Source organism: Zootoca vivipara, chromosome 10, assembly GCF_963506605.1.
Source record: "Zootoca vivipara chromosome 10, rZooViv1.1, whole genome shotgun sequence".
Taxonomy (NCBI): Eukaryota; Metazoa; Chordata; class Lepidosauria; order Squamata; family Lacertidae; genus Zootoca; species Zootoca vivipara.
In genome coordinates this window covers 70,520,508-70,541,357 of record NC_083285.1, presented here as the reverse complement: position 1 = coordinate 70,541,357, position 20,850 = coordinate 70,520,508, and the positions used below count along the sequence as shown (strand labels likewise).

Genomic DNA, 20,850 nt, shown 5'->3' with positions numbered 1-20,850 from the left:
TCCGGAATGCATTGGCAACATCAATAGAAGCATCTGGGCCAGGTCCCCCGAGCCCAAGCGTGGAATGGTCCTCAAAGCATCACCCGTGGTCTTGGCTCCCAGCCTTGGGAGATGTGTCTCAGAGGAACCCTGGCTCCAGGCACAGCAGGAAGTGTGTTCTGCTCCTGACCTCCTTTGCATGAGAACACCGGGAGAACCTGCTGGATCAGGCCGAAGGAGCCCCATGTAGCCCAGCACTCTGTTCTTGCAGTGGCCAACCAGATGCCATGGTGGGAAACTGGCAAGGAGGATTGGAACGCAGGAGCACTCTCCGTTCCTGCAGTTCCCAGCAGTTGGTATTCAGAAACATTGTTGCCTCTGGTTGTGGAGGTTCGAATCCGTGCAACGGGGTGAGCTCCTGTTGCTCTGTCCCAGCTCCTGCCTACCTAGCAGCTCAAAAGCACGCCAGTGCAAGTAGATAAATAGGTACTGCTGCGGCGGGAAAGTAAACAGCATTTTCGTGTGCTCTGGTTTCCGTCACGGTGTTCGGTTGCGACAGAAGCAGTTTAGTCCTGCTGGCTGCAGTACTTGGAAAGCTGTCTGTGGACAAACGCCGGCTCCCTCAGCCTGAAAGTGAGATGAACGCTGCAACTCCATAGTTGCCTTTGACTGGACGTAACCGTCCAGGGGTCCTTTACCTTTTTACCTGTGTGCAGAAGGGCTTTCTTTTATCCATCCTGAATCTTCCCACTTTCAGCATCATTAGATGCCCATGACCTCTAGTGTTATGAGAAAGATTAACTTTTTCTCTATCTGCTTTCTCTGGACAAACCTTTAACACGTTGCCTCTTGCAATGCCCCAGGCGCTGCAAATTCTCCTTATAGGGCAGCTGTTCTCCTCAATTGTTTTGATGGCCTTTTCCCAAACCTTTAGCAACCCTACAATATCCTCTTTGGGGTGAGGTGACCAGAACTCCACACAGCACGCTGCTCCGGCATTCCAAGTCTGTACTAGAATCCCCATCACCCATTGCATTTTCCCTTGCTCGGGTACCCTAAGAGATAAGGTCAGGCACATTGCCTGGCACTCAGGAGAACCAGAGGCTTCCGTTTGACACACCCAGCAGAATGAAGTGGTTAGAATTCCGAGGTGGGGGGGGGTCTTCCTTTTCAGAGCTTCGGAGGGAGATAGTGCCTGTTTCAAATGCTCACCCATGTATAAATAATCCCCTGCATGTAAAAAAATAAACAATAAATTCACATCAGAAGAGTGGTCTTCTAGCCCAGCCCATTCCCTGCCTGTTTTGCACTGAATTTATCATGGGGAGTGGGGAGGAGCATTTTTTTAAAAGGGTCCCCCCCCAGCTGCGATGCAAAGTGGCACAATCCATTCTCCCACCAGATTCTGATTCCTGCACAGTGAGCCAGGCTAGAGTATAGAATATAGAGCAGCCTTCCCTGATCCAGATGCTTTGGACTACAACTCCCATCAGCCTCAGGCAGCGCCAATGGCAAGTGGCCTTTGTTGGGAGCAAAGCAACGTTTGCAATAAGTTACCTGGACCATTGGGTGGGAGGACAGACAGAAAGGCAACCTGTTCTCCCCTTGCCAGTTCCTTCTCTTTCAGCAGCTGTTTGTTGGCAAAGTAGGTGACCTCCTTTCTCCTTTTGTGTCCTCCCTCCCTCTTACTTCCCCTGGTCACCAGTGCCTCCATCTTGGCCGTGTGAGGAACCTGTGCTCGGAATGCCTTTGTTTGCCACGACAAATAAACCTGCAGTTTCCTTTGTCCTTTCAACCTTTACTGGGCTGCTTCTTTCTGCGCAACGCTGAGATATATTTACAGCAGGCCCACAGCTTACGTGTGGGGTTATTATTCCAGGGGTTCGTAAAATTGTGCCAAGGCAGGAAGATGCTTGGAACCCAACATGTACACATTCCGTTTGACTATCCCTGCCTTCCGGGGCTCTGGGAAGGCCGTACGTAGATCTTGCTGGGCCTTTGCAAGATCCCATGAGACTCCTGACAGCCCCTTCTGTCCCGCCCCCCCCCGACCAGCTCTCCATTTATTTATTTATTTATTTGTCTGCTGCCTGTGCAAAGTTGAAATCGCTTAAGTCAATCACACGTAAGTTGCAGGTCTGCTGCACCAAATTCCAACAACCATTAGCCTTAGAAATAAAGGAAGGCAAAGGAGTGTCCTGAGACCATAGCTGCCAAGTCTCCCGTTTTCCCTGGGAAATCCCTGTTTTTCCAGCTGTTCCTAGCTGAAAAAACAGATTCCCCCCCCCCCGGTTTATTCTGGCACAGCGGCCATTTTGGAACTGGGCGGAGCATGCTCAGAAGCTACTTTTGATGCTGCTCTGCCCAGTTCCAAAATGGCTGCAGTGCAACTTCTGGCGCGGCGGCCATTTTGGACCTGGGCAAAGCAGCATCAAAAGTCGCTTCTGAGCATGCTCAGCCCAGTTCCAAAATGGCGGCAGCGCTACTTCTGGTCTGCTATTTCCAGTCCAGTCCCTTATTTCTCTGACAGCAACTTGTCAGGTATGCCTGAGACCAAGGAAACTAGCAATGATGATGATGATGATGATTTGTACCCCGCCCACCTGGCTGTGACAAGGTGTGAGAGGCATGTTGGGAGAAAGTGTGGGCAGATCTACCCATTTCCGTTTCTCTCTCTTCCTCATTTCCCCAGCCTTCCATTCTTCACATTTTGTACATCAGTTTGAGATTCTTTTATTTTTTTTAAAGTCCTTGTGAAAATTCATCACTGTGAATTTCGCCTACGTTTGTGTGAAGTTTTGCCTAATATACACATCTTCGCAAAGCATGTAATCCATCATTTGCATGTTACTTTCACCAAGGCACACATTTCTGTGTATGCTTGGCTCCAGGATGTGCATTTTTCGTGCACGTACCTTGACTGGAAACCTGCACTGCAAAATTCAGAGAAGTGCGAATTATGAAGCGCAGCTAGGCTTTCTGTTTGTGCTTTGTTTCCGTGTATATGTGTGTGTGTGGTGCGAATAGGCCAGGTTCACCTTTAAACGCAAACTGTATTAAACTTCTGCCCCCATCCTGAGTTGGGTCAGAAAGAGGAATTCCAGGGAAAAGAGAACAGCAAGAGGGAAAGGGCTAAGACAGGAGCCGGTCGCCGTGAATGGTGGGATGGAGGGGCAGAGATAACTTGGGCCTTTGGTGGCCTGCATTACTGCAGCATGTTGGAATGGGGAGGGGAAGGGGTGAGCTGGGGGCAAGGCCAGCATGGTGCAATGCTGGGGCAGGAGCCAAGGAACAGCTCTGCCGGCGTGTTTGCACCACGCCGAACTTGCTCCCTCCTTGCACCCTTCCTCTGTCCTGCTTTTTAGCAGCAACTCAGGCAAACAGGAGTGAGGTGGGTTCTGCCACACCACAATGCCATCTGCTGCTTACTCTGAATCAGCTAAAATAACCCAGAGCCTAGCCCAAAGAAGAATGCTGCCCTGCGCTCCTTTCTGAGGAAGGGCAGGAAATACCATACTTTTCCGTGTATAAGTTGCCCCCGTGTATAATACACCCCCTATTTTTGGGGACTGAAATTTAAGAAAATTTGGGGGAGATGGATCAGAGTTGTTGAGCTTTTTTGGGGGGGTTGCACAGGATTGTTGAGCTTTTTTTGGGGGGGTTGCCAAAAATTGCTCACCCACATGCACCACAAAATCAGCCTTTCGTATATCCCCTCGCCTGCAGAAGCTGTCAATCACCCGCCCAATTGCCACAACACCATAATACTGTAATAATAATAATTTATTATTTATTTCCCCAGCCACTCTGGGCGGCTTCCAACCGAATATTAAAAACAGTAGAGCATCAAACATTAAAAACTTCCCTAAACAGTTGTCTTCTAAATGTAAAATAGTTGTTTATTGCCTTGACATCTGCTGGGAGGGTGTTCCACAGGGCGGGTGCCACTACCAAGAAGGCCCTCTGGTGGGCCAATCAACACCAGTCCTTGGCGCAGCAACCAATAACACGCCCAGTAACCGCTGACAGCCATGGCAGCAACCAATCAAATGTCTACCCTATGCACTATCCATGTACAATACGACCCCCACTTTTAAACATAATTTCTAAAGGAAAAAACCTAATCATATACACAGAAAAGTAAGGTAAATGCAATGCAATCAATCAATAAACGAGGATGATGGTCCCAAAAAAAAGACTAGCAGAGCAGAAATAAGGAGTAAATGGGTGAATATAAATGTATATTTGTGAACAATAAGAAGATGGAACGAAGAGTTGAAGTTTATCCCATCAAAAAATTGGATTGGCTGGGGCAACCCAGCCAGACAGGTGGGGTATAAATAATAAAACTATTATTGTTATTGTTAAAAATGGAGTTGTGTCAGGGGAAAGAGACCGTCTGTGTCTTCCTCCATCCAAAGTGACCTTCCAGTGGCCCATTTACTAGCTGACCCGGCCACACGTTGCTGTGGTTCTTTCCTGTGACCCCCACCCACCCTGTCACGATCCATGACGTATCCTGCCCCTCCTCCCTCCACCCCGGCTCATCCCTGTGTTTCGGTAGGATACCCTTCCCTCTGTTGTCCATGGGGAGTGTTGGCCCCTCCCCCCTGTATCTCCATACCTTGGGCCCCACCCTTCGAAAAGGAACTGTCAGCTTCTAGGTTCTATTTCCCAGCATGCACTTTTGTCTGAACCCTCTGTTGTCCCTGGGGAGTGTTGGCCCCTACCCCCGGTATCTTCCTACATTGGCCCCCAGCCTTGGAGAAGGAACTGTCAGTTTCTGGGTTCCATTTCCCATTATTTACTTTTGTCTGAGCCCTCTGTTGTCCCCTCCCCCTGTATCTCCATACATTGGCCCCTGCGCACGCATCGTGAACATTTCTATATATTTAGATTAAAGATCGGGGGTGATGATGTGCCCTGGGACCCAGAGAACTACTTTAAAAATCCCGACCGGGGGTGGGGTCAAACAGTGAAGCCCCACAGCCCCGTAGCAACAGACAGGCCCAGAAAGAAGGAGGGGGGTCATATGGGCCACTTGGCATGGGCCTCCGAATCCAAAGGGGGCCTCGGTAAGCATATTCACAATCAGTAAAATGAAAAAAGTAACAAAAGGGTTAAAAACAGGGTCACATTATCTACCTGGCCCGGGCCTCTGTCTGGCCCTGCAAGGGCCTGGCAACAGAAGTCGCGTTCTGAAGCACCCGAGTTGTTCAGTTCCATAAAAAACCCAGGAAGTGGCAAGGGGAAGGTAGGGGATTGTAAATCGGGGGGGGGGGATTGGCCACTGCAAATATCTGAGGACTTAAACTGGGGAGAGAAAGTGCATGGTTGTTTAAAAAAAAAAAAAAAAGACGCAGAGGGTTGCATTCAATCGTAGTATATGTGAAATGGAGGGTAATAGCCCCCCTTCAGATCCCCCTGAGCCTCAGGGTCCCCCTGAGTCGAGGCAAGATACTGTGGAGAGGGCAGGTTTCATCTCTGTGTTTCCCCCCACCCTGTTCTGACCCATTACGTATGCCTGCTCCCTATTGCCCCCCCCCCCGGCAGGCCCCTACCTCTACTTGGCGATGTTGGGCCTTGTTGCTGGAAAAGGGCTGTTTTCAGTTGAAACAAAATAAAAATATTCCTTCCAGCAGCACCTTAAAGACCAACTAAGGTGCTGCTGGAAGGAATTTTTTTATTTTGTTTTGACTACGTCAGACCAACACGGCTACCTACCTGTTTTCAGTTGGTTTGGTCTTCAACACCTTTGCCGGATGGATGGATGTGGGTGGTGGATCTCGTGGTGGAGGCGGGGCTTGTGGGTTGCTGTGCGTTAGTCTGTCAAATGGAGGGTAATAGGCCCCCTTCAGATCCCCCTGAGCCTCAGAGTCCCCCTGTTTTACAGGATCTCATGGCGGAGGCGGGGTTTGTGGGTGTGGTGCATTGTTGTGGCTCATCCCTGTGGCTGCCCCCACGTGTCCCGATCCATGATCTATTCTGTTTGTCGCCCCCCTCTCTGTGACCGGCGTATCTCATGATGTTTTGAAGGATGGTATTTATTTTTGTCTTGTGGTGGGGGATTCTGGGAGGGTAGTGGTGCTAAATAGTAAAATAAAAACCCCTTGCCGTGCCCCAGAGTGCATTGCTGTGGGTTATCCCCCCCCTCCCGGGCCTAGTTGGGGCCTGGCAGGGGGCTACATAAAACAAAGGCCGTGCTGCGACCTGTGATCCGGGCGCTTGCCCTCTCCCCCCCGGGCCTAGTGGGGGCCTAGCAGCCTGGCTTAGGGGTCTGATAATGGCCACCTTGGTAGTTTCAGTTGCTTGGTTGATTATGTCATTTGGTTTGTGGGTGTGGCTTAGATTTCACAGGAAGGGAGGGGTGGAGGAGGGTATAACGCCACTTGAGGTCGCTGTTTGACTTGGTGGAAAACCAGGTTTCTACCTGCCCAGATGTGAGATGTCAGGGATTTTTGTCCCCAACAACGCTCGGGGAGTGGCCTGGATCGTTGTGTCAAAATTTCAGGACAATCGGTCAAGCGGTTACGGAGAAAAGTTCAGCCGACACTTTCAAGATTTTTACATATCCCCTGTTTCTCCGAAAATAAGCCATAGTGATAGGCAGTTTAACCTTGTAGGTTAAACTATACCATACTTAATAATAATAATAAAGACATCCCCTGAAAATAAGCCACCGTGGTGTTTTTTTTGAGGAAAAATAAATATAAGGCGGTGTCTTATTTTTTGGAGAAACACGGTATATAGATGTCTCTCCTTTTTCCAAGACAGGAACTCAAGGCAGCTTACAGATAAAACAGAGACAACTAAAATCTTGGGGGGAAACAATGCCTAGAAAGTGCCAATGAAGGGTTAGAGCCCGCCACCTTCCAAGGAAGTTCATTCCACTGTCAAACAGCTCTTGCCACCAGAAAACTCCCCAGTGTTTAGTTGTAATCTCCTTTCTTGTTATTTGAATCCATTGGTTTGAGTCTGACCCTCTGGCGCAGCACAGGGCAGGACTTTGCTTTGCTGCCCCGCCCACTTTTGCTGTAGCCCCGCCCACTGCTGGTATATGGCCCCTGGGAAGGGGCTCAGAGAGGTGTGTGGCCCTTGAGCTGCAAAGGGTCCCTCGCCCCTGGGTTCAATGGACGGAAGAAGACATGACATGGTGTAAGGCCCTTTCCTACCTCCCCTTGCCTTCCCGCCATGCACCGCCCTGAGAGGAATGACCAGGACAGGTTCAGTAGAAGGCTAGGAGCACTTTTATTTCTAATGTGCTTGTACAAGAAGTTCCCACAGGCAAGAAGGGGCTGGACCCACCCACAGAAGGAAGAGGGTCTTCTCACCAAGAATGTGCCGTGAGTCGAGGAGCTTCCAGATACTTTGAGAATCTTGTCTGGTTCCTCGGGGGGTGGGGGTGGGGATTCGTTCTCAGGCTGGCTCTGACAGCGGGTCTTCATGAGCTCAGAGTCGCCGTAATCCAGAAACCTCCTGCCATCTTTCGCTTCCCAAGACGCTTGCAAAAGGGCAACGTGAGGATCGATTCGTGCCGGAGCCTGGCTGCAATCTGTCTGAGCGACGGCAGCATGGCAACGGATGGGATCAGGGTCAGGCCCATAGCTGTGCTTTGAACCCGTGGCCAAGACCTCTGGGTCTGTGTGTGTGGTTGAAGGCCTATTTGCCCCAGTTACTGGGCCTGGTCCGGTGCGTGTACCGCCACGGGGTCTGTGGCCATGCCTTGGTGGTCCAGGGTGTGTTCCGCCACGGGGTCTGTGGTCTCGCCGTGGTGTGTGGCTTCTGCTTGGGCAGCCTGTAAATAATGCTAGGCCGCACATTCCAGCCCAGGAACTTTGTGCTGGTGAGATACCAGGGAGTTGTCGGCCGGTACGGCGTCAGCTTGTAGGGGGGGAAAGTCCTCTTTGGGCCCGTGTACCAGCCCCATGTGCTACGAGGCCGCGAGGTTGTGGTTTCGACATAACCGGGGCGTTCAAACGAGTAAGTTGGCCGGGCCTTGCCCCCGTACCCATAATACTTGCCGTTCACCAACATATGAGTGGGTCTCTTTAAATTGGGTGCCGTTGCCCAGGCTGGGGGTGAAAACAGGGTGGAGCGGGTGGTGGGGGGCTTGGTGGGGGGCGGTGTTGGCTTGAATGGCGGGACGAGAGCAGAGACAGGAGGGTCCTTCAGTATTCTCTGGATCCAGTAGTAGAAGTGCTGGGTGGCGGTGAAGACTCCCGGGACCTTCCCAACCGTGCAGCCTCTGCCCCAGCTGTTGAGACCCACGACCCAGAAGCGCTCAGATCTCCCTGGCCTGCACATGAGGGGGCTGCCCCCGTCGCCCTGGAGCAGGAAGAGAGAAGTGGCGTGAGGAGCCAGGGCAGAGGCGGCCCATCTCATTCTGCTACCAGAGGCAAAGAGGGGAAGTGCCACGCTGTGTGTCCATTCCCACCCACCCCCTTGATACACCCACCAAAGCCTTGCTTGCTGGGGTCACGTGGTTGCAGGTTCCAGGTTCTGGCGGCATCACACAAGGGCCCCACAAGATCACTCGGGAGCCTCATGAGATCACATGGAGGCCAGTGTGGTGGTGTGGTTATAAGAGCAGTGGACTCGTAATCTGGTGAACCGGGTTCGATTCCCCGCTCCTCCACATGCAACTGCTGGGTGACCTTGGGCTAGTCACACTTCTCTAAAGTCTCTCAGCCTCGCTCACCTCACAGAGTGTTTGTTGTGGGGGAGGAAGGGAAAAGGAGATTGTTAGCCGCTTTGAGACTCCTTCGGGTAGTGATCAAGCGGGATATCAAATCCAAACTCCTCTTTTTCTTTTTCTCCCTTGACTTTCCTGAGACCTGAGCAAGTAAGGGCAAAGTGCCTAGTCTCCTGAGATATTGCCAGAACCTAGGAGCTACCATCGTTGCTTCTCTTCCCTTATCTGGTGGTGGCGGTTGCTGTGGATTCTGCCAGCTGAGGCAGCCTGCCTCATGGACGGGCCGGCCCTGGGCAAGGAGACTCAGCCATTCACAACCCCTGAGGAGCCAGGGAAGGGCTAGCTTCACACGGCTGGAATCCATTGCCAGCGCCGGTGCTGTGCAATCGCCCCTGCACAACCCATTTAAGAGGGGCTTCTGGAGGGGAGGCCTGGCGTGGCAGCACCTTCCCATTCTGCCTCAGGTGGCAAAATGGGATTCGCCAGCCCTGCTCAGAGATCCTTGCTTTCAGGAATGGCCTTCGCTTTCAATGGGGTTTGCCCATGGAAGCACAACAACACTCTTACGTGGGACAATGCACAGCCAGCCACAATTTTGCCACTAACAGGAAGGAAATGAATCAGGTGGGCTTGCAGAATCATAAGATTGTACACTTGGAAGGGGTTCTGAGGGTCATCTAGTCCAACCACCTATGATGCAGAAATCACAGCTAAAGGATCATGCCATCCAACGTCCTTTGAAGAGAGTCTCCCACCTCCAAGGTTACTCTTTGCCAGGCATCCCCAAACTGCAGCCCTCCAGATATTTTGGCCTACAACTCCCATGATCCTTAGCTAACAGGACCAGTGGTCAGGGATGATGGGAATTGTAGTCCAAAACATCTGGAGGGCCGAAGTTTGGGGATGCCTGCTCTTTGCACTAGCAGAACTGCTATATCCATTTTGGAGCCCCAAACCAACTCCCTACTCTGAACGAATCTGTTACCCAGGCACCAACAGACCCCTGCACATTTTTCTTGAGCAAAGGACCTTTAATGGGAGCATGGGGGGGCACACCTCAGACTCCTCCCCCTGTTGAGTGGCTCCTCCCAGTTCTCCACATGCCTGAGCTTAGCTTCTGCAACAGGGAGCCTGCTCTGAGCTTGCAAGTCCTTCCTTCTAGCCCTGCACCACCAATAGCACCAAACTTGAGACCCCCATTAGCTCCAGATCCTGGTTGCTCAGTGTGTAGTCTAAATACTCTCTGCTCCACAGCAAGCCTCTTCCTCACACTCCCTCTGGCCTCCACTGGACCTCCCCAGCAGGTCTTGGCCTGGAACAGGACACCTCAGTTTAAGAAGGCCAGGGTGGAGCTCGGAAGACCAGAACCACCATGATGGGGAACGAGGACGCTGGGCTTCAGCTCGCACCTACCTTACATCGGTCCACCTTTGCTTCCTCAGATACGACGCAGATGTTCTCCTGTATGATCTGTCCGTCATACCACTTGCTGCTGTTGCAGATGTCGGCGGGCATTATGGTCACCCTGGCCTCCTGCATGATGTCAGCGTACGGGGCACGCCCTGTGGGCAGAAAGCAGGGAGAAGGCCCAGCTGGTACAGTGGTGCCTCGCTAGACGAATTTAATTCGTTCCACGGGTCTTTTCTTATAACGAAAAATTCGTCTAGCGAATCCCATTTTGAATATATATTTTTTTGCCCATAGGAACGCATTAATTGAATTTCAAGGCATTCCTATGGGAAACCGCGATTCGCTAGACGAATTTTTCATAAAACGAATTCGTCTAGCGAGGCAACCTCCACTAGAAAAAAACCTTTCGTTAAGCGGAAATTTCGTTAAGCAGGGCATTCGTTAAGCGAGGCACCACTGTACTTGCTTCCTGGACCTTAATTTCTAAAGCAAGAGGTCTTCTGGGCAAAGCTCACCAAGAACTGACTGTGCCTGACCTGGTGAAAGCCTCGGTCCCAAAAACTTTGGCGTAAGGAGGTGGGCCTAGGGTTTCTCTCCTCAGTGAGAGAAAGTCCCTTTGCTGCACCTACTCGGAGATATGTCCTGATAGCAACATAAGCGCTAACCCAACTGCACTGGCTGCCAATTAGCTTCCGGGCCCAACTCAAAAGTGCTGGTTTTCACCTATAAAGCCTTAAATGGCTCAGGACCACAATATCTCCAGCCAGGGAGAAAGGGGGCTGCTATCCCAAACCAGGTTGGGAAGTTTAGTTACTTGAGCATTTGACCAGAAATCCAGGCATCTGTTTATTGAAGTTTTTAATGTTTGATGCTGTACTGTTTTTAATATTCGGTTGGAAGCCACCCAGAGTGGCTGGGGAAACCCAGCCAGATGGCCGTGGTATAAATATTATTATTATTATTATTATTATTATTATTATTATTATTATTATTATTTGCTGGGCTGGTTGGGCCAACGGGCAAGGCAGCTTCATGCATTTGTCCAGGGCAGCTGTCTACCAGCTCCTTCTGGTATGCAGACTGAGACCCTCCCTGTCTTGCCAGAGTGGTGCATGCTCTAGTTATTTCCCGCTTGGACTCCTGCAATGCGCTCTACGTAGGGCTACCTTTGAAGGTGACTTGTTAACTGCAACTAATCCAGAATGCGGCAGCTAGACTGGGGACTAGGAGTGGCCGCCGAGACCATATAACACAAGTCCTGAAAGACCTACATTGGCTCCCAGATCTTCATTGGCTCCCAGTATGTTTCCGAGCACAATTCAAAGTGTTGGTGCTGACCTTTCAAGCCCTAAATGGCCTCGGCCCAGTATCCCTGAAGGAGCGTCTCCACACCATCGCTCAGCCTGGACACCGAGGTCCAGCTCCGAGGGCCTTCTGGCGGTTCCCTCCCTGCAAGAAGCGAAGTTACAGGGAACCAGGCAGAGGGCCTTCTTGGTGGTGGTGCCCGCCCTGTGGAACGCCCTTCCCATCAGATGTCAAGGAAATAAACAACTATCTGACTTTTAGAAGACACCTGAAGGAAGTTTTAAATGTATTTTTAATCTTTGTTGGAAGCCGGCCAGATGGGTGGGGTATAAATTTATTATTATTATTATTACAGCAACAATCTCTTGACTAAGAGATTGGTCCAAGGGTGTGGGGTGCATGGACCTCCAGATGTTTGGGGGCCCCCATCAGCCCTAACCATTGTCCAAGGTTGATGGGGATTGTAGTTCAGCAATATTTGGGGGATTGAAGGTCTCCCACACCTAGACTAGTCCCTCCAATTTCTGCAAAAGCGCTTCCCTCTGTTATGCCATTCCCCCCTCCCCCAATTCCTGTGCTCAGCTTAAATTCCTTAAGAGTCTCCGAAGCAACAATTCAACCCCTCTTCCTTTCCTCGCCTTCGCTTCTGGAAATTCCAGCGGGGAAGCACCCTGAGCGCAAGACCTGAGGCTGGCAGAGTGATGGAGAATGGACCGCGAGAGGCCCCTGCAAACCACGTCTCTCTGTGGGGAGGGGAGGGGTGGTGGTCCTCACATCTTATCTGTGTGATGCCCCAACCACAGGTGTAGCAATGGGTCAGGGAATCCACCTCCAGGTTTTCGTCCGGCAAACAGGCGGGTTGGATATAGTCGTTGCAAAGCACCGGCCGGTCCAGCTCAATCAGGGTGATATCGTTGAGATACCCCTCGTGGCGGAACTGTTCATGGTCCACGATTCTCTTGATGGAGCGGACCTGGGCATCGGGGCCTGGGTTGGAACGCTGCGTTACGCCAATGTGCACCTTCAAATACTCGACTTTTACAAACCTGGGAGGGGGGAGGGAAGACTTAGAATGAGATTTCAGAGAATCACAGAATTGTAGAATTGGAAGGGACATCGGGGGTCATCTAGGCCAGCCCTCTGCAGTGCAGGAATCGTGGCTAAAGTATCCCTGACAGGTGGCCATCCAACCTCTGCTTAAAAACTCTCCAATGAAGGAGAGTCCATCACTTTTTGAGAAAGTCTGTTCCGGTGTCAAACAGCTCTTACCATCAGAAAGTTTTTCCTGACGTATCGTCGGCATAGCTGCCAAGTACCCCGTTTTCCCCGGGAAACCCCCGTTTTTACTTACCTTTTCTCGGTGGTCCCCCACCGTCTCCCTTTTTCTCCGCTATTTTCTCCTGCCAGCGGCCATTTTGTTTCTTTCCGATTTGCCCTTCTATGGGCACCAAAAATGGCCGCCGCCGGCTTCAAAAGTCGCATCTACGCTTGTCTGGAAGTGCATAGACGCGACTTCCGGTGTCGGCGACGGCCATTTTTGGTGCCCATAGATGGGTGAAGCGACACCGGAAGTTGCGTCGACACACTTCCTGACATGCATAGAAGCGACTTTCAAAGCCGGCGGTGGCCATTTTTGGTGCCCATAGAAGGGCAAAGCAACACCGGAAGTTACGTCGATGCAACTTCCGGTGTCACACGGCTGCTGGTCCCGGATTCTGCAGTCCGGTACTTGGAAGGTAAGATAGTCGGACTCTCCTTCCTTGCCATTTGAATCCATTGGTTTGGGTCCTACCCTCCAGAGCAGCAGAAAACAAGCTTGCTCCGTTTTTCGTGTGGCAACCCTTCAGATATTGGAATACAGCTATCCTATCACCTCTCAGTCTCCTCTTCTCCAGGCTAAACATACCCAGATCCTTCAACCGTTCCTCATCGGGCTTAGTTTCCAGACCCTTGATCATCTTGGTCACCCTCCTCTGCATGCCTGCCAGCTTGTCAACATCCTTCTTAAATTATAGTGCACAGAACTGGACACAGGATTCCAGGTGGGGTCTGACCAAGGCAGAAGAGAGTGGGACTGTGACTCCCTTTGATCTGGACACTAGACTTCTGTGGATACAGTACAGCTGCATCACACTCTTGTGGTCTACTAAGACACCTAGAACCTTTCCACCTATACTGTTGGCAAGCCCAGTGTTCCCCCATTCTATATTTATGCATCTGCCAAGCCACAGTTGAAATTCATTTTGTTAAAGTTATCCTGAATCCTGGCTCTATCTTCTGTGGTATTAGCTGCCCCTCCCAGTTTGGTGCCGTGTGCAAATCTGATTAGCATCCCTTCAATTCCTTCATCCAAGTCATTTATGAATGATTGGTGCTAGGCAACACCAGGCTCAGGACAGGACCTTGAAGAGCATTCCAGGACTCACCCAAAAAGGGCTGAATGTTTTGGGGAAATCTCTGGTGTGTGTTTGTGTGTGTGTGTGTGTAGCACCGTGGAAAGAAGGGTGTGTTCAGAAAGTGGCCCTGGGGTCAGCAGCACCAAACATTATGGAGTAAGAGTCCAAGGAACATGAAACAAAAGTGGGGAGAGGGCCAAAGGGGACCTAGTGAATTCAAATCCATAGCTGCCAAGTACCCCGTTTTCCCCGGGAAACCCCTATTTTTACTTACCTTTTCCCGGTGGTCCCCCGTATCACTTCGTCTCCCATTTTTCTCCGTTATTTTCTCCTGCCGGCGGCCATTTTTTTTCTTTCTGATTTGCCCTTCTATGGGCACCAAAAATGGCCGCTGCCAGCTTCAAAAGTTGCATCTACGCATGTCAGGAAGTGCATAGACGTGACTTCCGGTGTCGGCGGCGGCCATTTTTGGTGCCCATAGATGGGCAGAGCGACACCGGAAGTTGCGTCAATGCACTTCCTGACATGCATAGAAGCGACTTTTGAAGCCGGCGGCGGCCATTTTTGGTGCCCATAGAAGGGCAAAACGACACCGGAAGTTACATCGACGCAACTTCCGGTGTCACACGGCTGCTGGTCCCGGATTCTGCAGTCCGGGACTTGGAAGGTAAGGTGGGGAGAGGGCCAAAATGGACCACTTGGGGTCTAGAACAGGAAAGGAATAACAGCTGCTTGTTGATCTAGCCAACCGGATGCTCTGTCTTCCCCAACAAACAACACTACGGGTTTGGGCTGGTAGGAGTTGCACAAACAAAAAAAGTGTACCCCCACCCAAGAGGAAATACAGGGTGAGTCCTTTAAAAGAGGCCCCGTGGATACAGAGTACACATGTTCCACAGGGCCTCTTTTAAAAGACTCACCCTGTATTAGTGAAAGGCACACTCAAACCAATGTTCATTTTTTGAAAATAATGTGTATGGCGAAATTCCTTGCCAAGGTATGTATATCCCTATAGATAGGAACATTAGATTAACCTTCATACAGAAAATGCTTGCAGATTTTCATTCTGACTGATGTGGGCATGATGGGGAGAAGCTGAGCAAAGTCGAAACGGGCCGATTTGTCTACCTGGCTTTGCTCACCTTTGGATCATGAAGCAGTGAGCGGAAGAAAGGACCCAATGGGAGTTGATGAGGGAGCCTGCGCAGAAGTGCCTGGGTCCCTCCTGCGCCGGGAACTGGAAGCTGACGACCCACGGCCATGTCCCCGGCAAAACGTTGGAGCCTCCCACGATCCTCAGCGAGTTGCCATGGCTCATAGCTAGCGGGCGGCTTCCGCACACCCTCCTGTAAAGAAGAGAGCAGCTCGGGAAGACAGGCAAGGAAGGTGTGGTTTGTAGGGGCAGGTGAGAGAAGGCAGGTGAGGCTGCGGAGGCATCGTGGCTCATAAGCTCCCTCCCAGTGGCTCAGAACTGGAGCCCCACATGATAGGGACCCTGTTAGACTTGGAGAAGTTGGCCCAGAACCAACTGGGTCTAACACCTTTTTTGTTTTGCTTTGCTTTGTTTGCTTTTAAAATTGTGTTTTGTTTTGCATACATCCATTTACGTTTTCCATCCATAATTCAAATTCAAACTAAGCCTAAGAATACACAGATACATAAGAAAATACAAATTTACATAGCCACTGAGTATCTTTCCCACCACCCGTCCCTCATACTAATTGTATTTAATTATCAAACCTTAAAAATTCTAATCTTTTGATTTGACTTCCATCTACCACCTCAATTTGAGTCATTTTTCCCCTTAACTGCCTTCTTTAGATGTTTTCCATTTCTTGGTATTAACTTATTGGGTTATAATAACTGTTTTGTATTTTGCAAAAATTAATCAAAGCATAATAAAGATTTTATTTGAGAACAATGTTTTTCTAAGTAATTTTTATAGCACTCCCATTCCTTAGTGAACTTTTGGCTTGTTCTATTCCTAATTGTTTCTGTCATTTTAGCCAGCTCAAAGTATTCAGCTTTACTTGCCATTCCTCCTTTGTCAGGACCTCGTCCCCCTTCCATTTTCTAGCAATGAGCATTCTTGCCGCTGTAGTGGCATATAAGAATATCCTTCTTTTATCGCTCAGAATTATCCGCTGCTACGCAACAGGGACATTGTTAGACTTGTAGAAGTCCCTTGGCCCTTAACCAACTGGGTCCAACACCTTTTGTTGACACAACACCACACTTTGACCAGTGTGATCTGCAGGATGTCAGTCTTCCTGTTTTCAAGTAGTCTGCCTTTCCCAGAGTTACTAGTTAAGAAAACTCCTCACCCACAAAGTCCAATTCGAAGTATAAAGTGCTTATTGCCTCATGACAAGCATAAACACACTATCTACATGAACTTAAAGAGATTCTGGTACATCACGAACTATTCTGCCATAATACAGTTCTCTGGTCTTTGACGTAAGGACAGTGGTCATGTTGTGCAGATGCCTGATGATCGTCTTCCAAAGCAACTACTCTATTCCAAACTTAAAAATGGAAAGCGTAATGCTGGTGGTCAACAAAAGAGGTTTAAAGACTCTCTCAAGGCAAATCTAAAAAAGTAGTATAAACACCAACAACTGGGAAACACTGGCCTGCAAGTGCTTCAGTTGGAGAACAACCTTTGCCAAAGGTGTCACGGGCTTTGAAGACACTCAAACTCAGGACATAAGGGAGAAAGGTGCTAAGAGGAAGGCACTCAGAAACATTGGTGCCTCCATTTGTGGAGGCAGAAGCTAGCCATCTCGGCTAGTAGCCATCAATAGTCTCCTTCCTCTCCATGAATTGTCTAATCCTCTTTTAAAGCCATTGCTGCTTCTCCTGTGGCAGGGAGTTCCATAGTTTAACTATGCACTGCATGAAGAAGTCCTTTCTTTAATCTGCTCCGAGTCTTGCAGCAAAAAGATGGTATCTTGCCATTCCGTGTAGGCAAAATGGTACCGTCAATAGCAATCTGAGAGACTCTGGTGTCCTTTTACTAATTATACGGAACAGAAATACGATTCTGAATTATTTAAAGCTTTCTCACTGAGGTTGTAAATAGAAAACATCTTTGGGATATCAAAACTGTAAATGCATTTTGAATCTTCATGCATAAAAATGCAATTAAAATAACTGCATATTCTGAGGATAAATACTTTCTAATTTAGGCTTATGCAAATTTCCACCCTGTCTTTCTGCCCCTCGGGTACCCACAGCAGTAACTAACAACATTGTTTTTTAAAATAATAATAATAATCCAATAATGAAGCCAAATGCATGCAATATCAAAACACAGAGATGGTTTTAAGAACAAGAGCAGCTCAAGAGAGCAGCCAGCTCAAATGGGAAGCGCCCATCACCAGCAGGAGAATAGTCAGGTCAGCAGGACAGATTAAAAGGGGTTTTGCATTTATTTCCCACTTTTTCTTCAAGGGGCTCAAGATGGTGTATATATAGCTCTTCCCCTCATCGTTTTCCCCTCACAACAACCCTGTGAGGTAGGTTAGGCTGAGAGACAGTGTGTGCCCCAAGATGACCCAATGAGCTCCATGGCCAAGTAGGGGGTAAATCATGGGTAGGCAAACTAAGGTCCGGGGGCCGGATCCGGCTCAATTGCCTTCTCAATGCGGTCCGCGGATGGTCCGGGAATCAGCGTGTTTTTACATGAGTATAATGTGTGCTTTTATTTAAAGCTTTTAATGTGGGTTATTTGTGGGGCATAGGAATTCGTTCATTTCTCCCCTCCCCCCGCCCAAATATAGTCCGGCCCCCCACGAGGTCTAAGGGACAGTGGACCAGCCCCTTGCTGAAAAAGTTTGCTGACCCCTGGGGTATATGAACCCCTATTCCCCAGATCATAGTGCAACCCTCTAGCCTCTGCACCACACTGGCTCTCTGTTGTTTGTGCGTGTCCCCCAACCACCTGGAAAAGGCATTATCTGTTCGCCAGCGGACTGCCATGGAGGCTCCAGAACATCGCTGGGGCTAACTGGGATGGACGGACGGGTCCTCTTCCCCCTCCCCCCCGATCCTGGTGTCACTTACGTGCAGCTGTCATCCTGCGCCTGCGCGGACCACAACGCAGAAAGAGCCAAAATGGAGAGAAGCAGCCACAACATCCTACATGGCGCAGCGCGTGACGGGTTCCACCAGCTCTTCCCATTGCTCACAACATCACAAACTGTCCTTTCGGGGTCTGACCAATCAGCTCGCAGCCAATATGACATCACACATGCTAGAATGACATTCTGGGTTTTCTCTTTCCTCCCTGGAATGGATGGTGCCCAAGAGTCCGGGCCCAAGGTTTCCCATACGCCCAGGGCCAGATTTAGGTTTGATGAGGCCCTAAGCTACTGAAGGTAGTGGGACCCTTTATATGTCCAGCTGTCCTTTGGCAACAACAAATGGTCGCTGGTTTTTTTGTGTTGAATATATGCTATATGGTCATTGATGGACCTAATAGGTATCTAAAGCCATTTGCACATAAAAAATAGGAGCCCACACAACACAAAACACTGTTGCTGTATGTTGTTTTTGTTTAGTCAAGGACCCCATGGACCAGAGCACACCAGGCACTCCTGTCTTGCACTGCCTCCCGCAGTTTAGTCAGACTCATGTTCGTAGCTTCGAGAACACTGTCCAACCATCTCATCCTCTGTCGTCCCCTTCTCCTAGTGCCCTCAATCTTTCCCAACATCAGGGTCTTTTCCAAGGATTCTTCTCTTCTCATGAGGTGGCCAAAGTATTGGAGCCTCAGCTTCAGGATCTGTCCTTCCAGTGAGCACTCAGGGCTGATTTCCTTCAGAATGGATAGGTTTGATCTTCTTGCAGTCCATGGGACTCTCAAGAGTCTCCTCCAGCACCATAATTCAAAAGCATCAATTCTTCGGCGATCAGCCTTCTTTATGGTCCAGCTCTCACTTCCATACATCACTACTAGGAAAACCCAGTATGCTGTATGTTGCTGTATGTAGGTTTTATTTTGTTTGGTTTTTATCTTATATTTTGGAAATGTACATCCAGGTTTTTTTCCTTTAATTTTTTTGGGGGCCCCAAGAGATTGGGGCCCTAAACTATTGTTTGTTAAGCTTATATGAAATCTAGCACTGCATTTGCCTCCATGGGTTCAGCATGGTCTCAAGCGAAACAACTTTGAAGACAAGCAACAAGATCACCTCAAACAACTTTTGTGATCGAGGCCTCTGGAGTTCAAATGTCTTCCAGTCAGAAAAAGGGTTTCTCAACCAGCCCCTCTGCCTTGGTGCCTGTTGGAGATTCATTCCCCGTGTCTGCAGTCATGGGATTGTTGTCTATCGCATGGCCGTGTATGTTTTTCATTCCACAGAGTGGGAAGTGACGGAGACAGGATGTTTGTGTTGCTGTGTTCTGTGAAGTGGGACGATTGTCCTTTGTTCTTTCTCTTTGCTGCCTGATGCTAGAGAGAGAGGGAGCCATGTTGCAGTGCTCCGAGTGTATTTTATGTAAATAAAAGTAGATTAGCCAAAATGCTGTGCTACTGAGTTCTGTCATGCAAACTGCGAAGACTCTGCAGATCCCTAAGCATGCTGATGTTTCTTGGCATCAGTCACTGTGATGTTCGGGTTGGAGAAAGTTTTTGAAGCTTTCGAACGATCGACCAGGAGGGAGCGAACATGCCAGTCATGCATGTGTCTTTACCAAGGTCCGACTCGTGTGTAGGACAACTCAAATGTCTTCCAGTCAGAAAAAGGGTTTCTCAACCAGTCCCTCTGCCTTGGAGCCTCCATGAGTGACAAAGGATTCTGGGTGCAGCACATTTCCTGGTGTCCATTACCACTTTGAATTTGCAAGCCATTCTCCGGCAGCAAGGAGAGAGTGAAGAGTGGGGAAAGTTTTTCTCCCTCTCTCCTAACACCCAGAAGTCATGAGCATCCAATGAAGCTAAATTTTGGAGGATTCGGCACAGATAAAAAGGAACTCTTTCAACCAGCGCATAGTTAAACAATGGAACTCCCTCCCACAGGAGGCAGTGAAGGTGTCATGAATGAGCCATCCCCCAGGGAAGGCTTGCAGCCAGATCCCAGTGAAGGTTTGCAACCAGCTGAAGAAAGCAGCCAGGAACAGAGAGGGTTAACTGCCAGGCAGCATGAGCACTGGCTAGTGCCAACTCCTCCCCCCCCCCCCAATGCCGGTTGATAAGGGAATGGCTGAGAGTGGGCAGGAGCAAACTGGCGTGAACAGAGAAGGAAGCAGAGCCAATCCCTTCTAAGAGTAGGCTAAGGGGAGGGCTGTTAGACCGGAAACAAAGCAAGAGGTGCAAAGTGAGAAAGTTCGATATCTTCTGTAAACAGAAGGGGTCTTCAGAAGGATCATCATGATTGATGATGCCAGGAGGCTATGTTAGAGCCCTCCGGAGCTATCTGTTGTTTTGACAATAAATCATACTTTTTAATTAACTTTGCTTACTGTGTGATCAAGTTGGGGACTGGACTCCTGACAGAAGGCCACCAACCTAGATGGCTTTAAAAGAAGATCTGACAAATTCATGGAGGGAGTGCTATCAATCTATTTATTATTATTATTAATTAATTGTTGTTGTTGTTGTTGTTGTTGTTGTTGTTGTTGTTGTTGTTGTTAGTATTAGTATTTATTCAATTTATACACCGCCCTATACCTGGAGGTCTACCAGCCATGATGTCTTTGCTTCTGCCTCCACAGTTGGAGGAACCCACAGTTGCATTGTAGAAGGCATCTGATAAGGTATGCTGGCACCTCAAGATTCTTCGCCGCGTTATTGCGGACCTCTATGGTGCTTCAGAGCATTTCAGCCTTAGCTGAGAGACTGTAAGCTAACATAGCCTGGAAAACCTATTCCTAAAGGAGAGTTTACAATCCCAATTGCTTGTATTTAATAGCAGACTATATAATCCAGGGGCCGTCTAAGACGGATCTCTCTCTCTCTCTCTCTCTCTCTCTCTCTCTCTCTCTCTCTCTCTCTCTCTCTCTCTCTGCATTAACATATGTGCGTGTGTCCACTTTGTGAGAGAGAACGTGAGGTGGACACAACAG

General features: G+C 49.4%; 1 protein-coding gene across 1 annotated transcript; it reads right to left on the bottom strand.

Annotated features, from left to right (window-relative positions):
• Nucleotides 1-7,638: 7,638 nt before the first annotated feature.
• Nucleotides 7,639-17,921, bottom strand: LOC118091565 (acrosin-like). Its single transcript, XM_060279773.1, has 5 exons — nucleotides 17,848-17,921; nucleotides 14,925-15,128; nucleotides 12,161-12,432; nucleotides 10,085-10,233; nucleotides 7,639-8,304 (listed from the first exon to the last, which is right to left on the bottom strand). Exons 1-5 carry the CDS (start codon nucleotides 17,919-17,921, stop codon nucleotides 7,639-7,641), a joined length of 1,365 nt encoding a protein of 454 aa, XP_060135756.1.
• Between the last annotated feature and the right edge of the window lie 2,929 nt (nucleotides 17,922-20,850).

Excerpts from the sequence above, each read along its gene's own strand:
- LOC118091565 (XM_060279773.1), bottom strand. The coding sequence starts at position 17,921 with ATGTTGTGGCTGCTTCTCTCCATTTTGGCTCTTTCTGCGTTGTGGTCC. Across the intron at positions 15,129-17,847 it reads GCGCAGGATGACAGCTGCAC|GAGGGTGTGCGGAAGCCGCC; the intron begins GTAAGTGACACC and ends TCTTCTTTACAG. Across the intron at positions 10,234-12,160 it reads GGGCATCACACAGATAAGAT|GGCGTGCCCCGTACGCTGAC; the intron begins GTGAGGACCACC and ends TTCTGCCCACAG.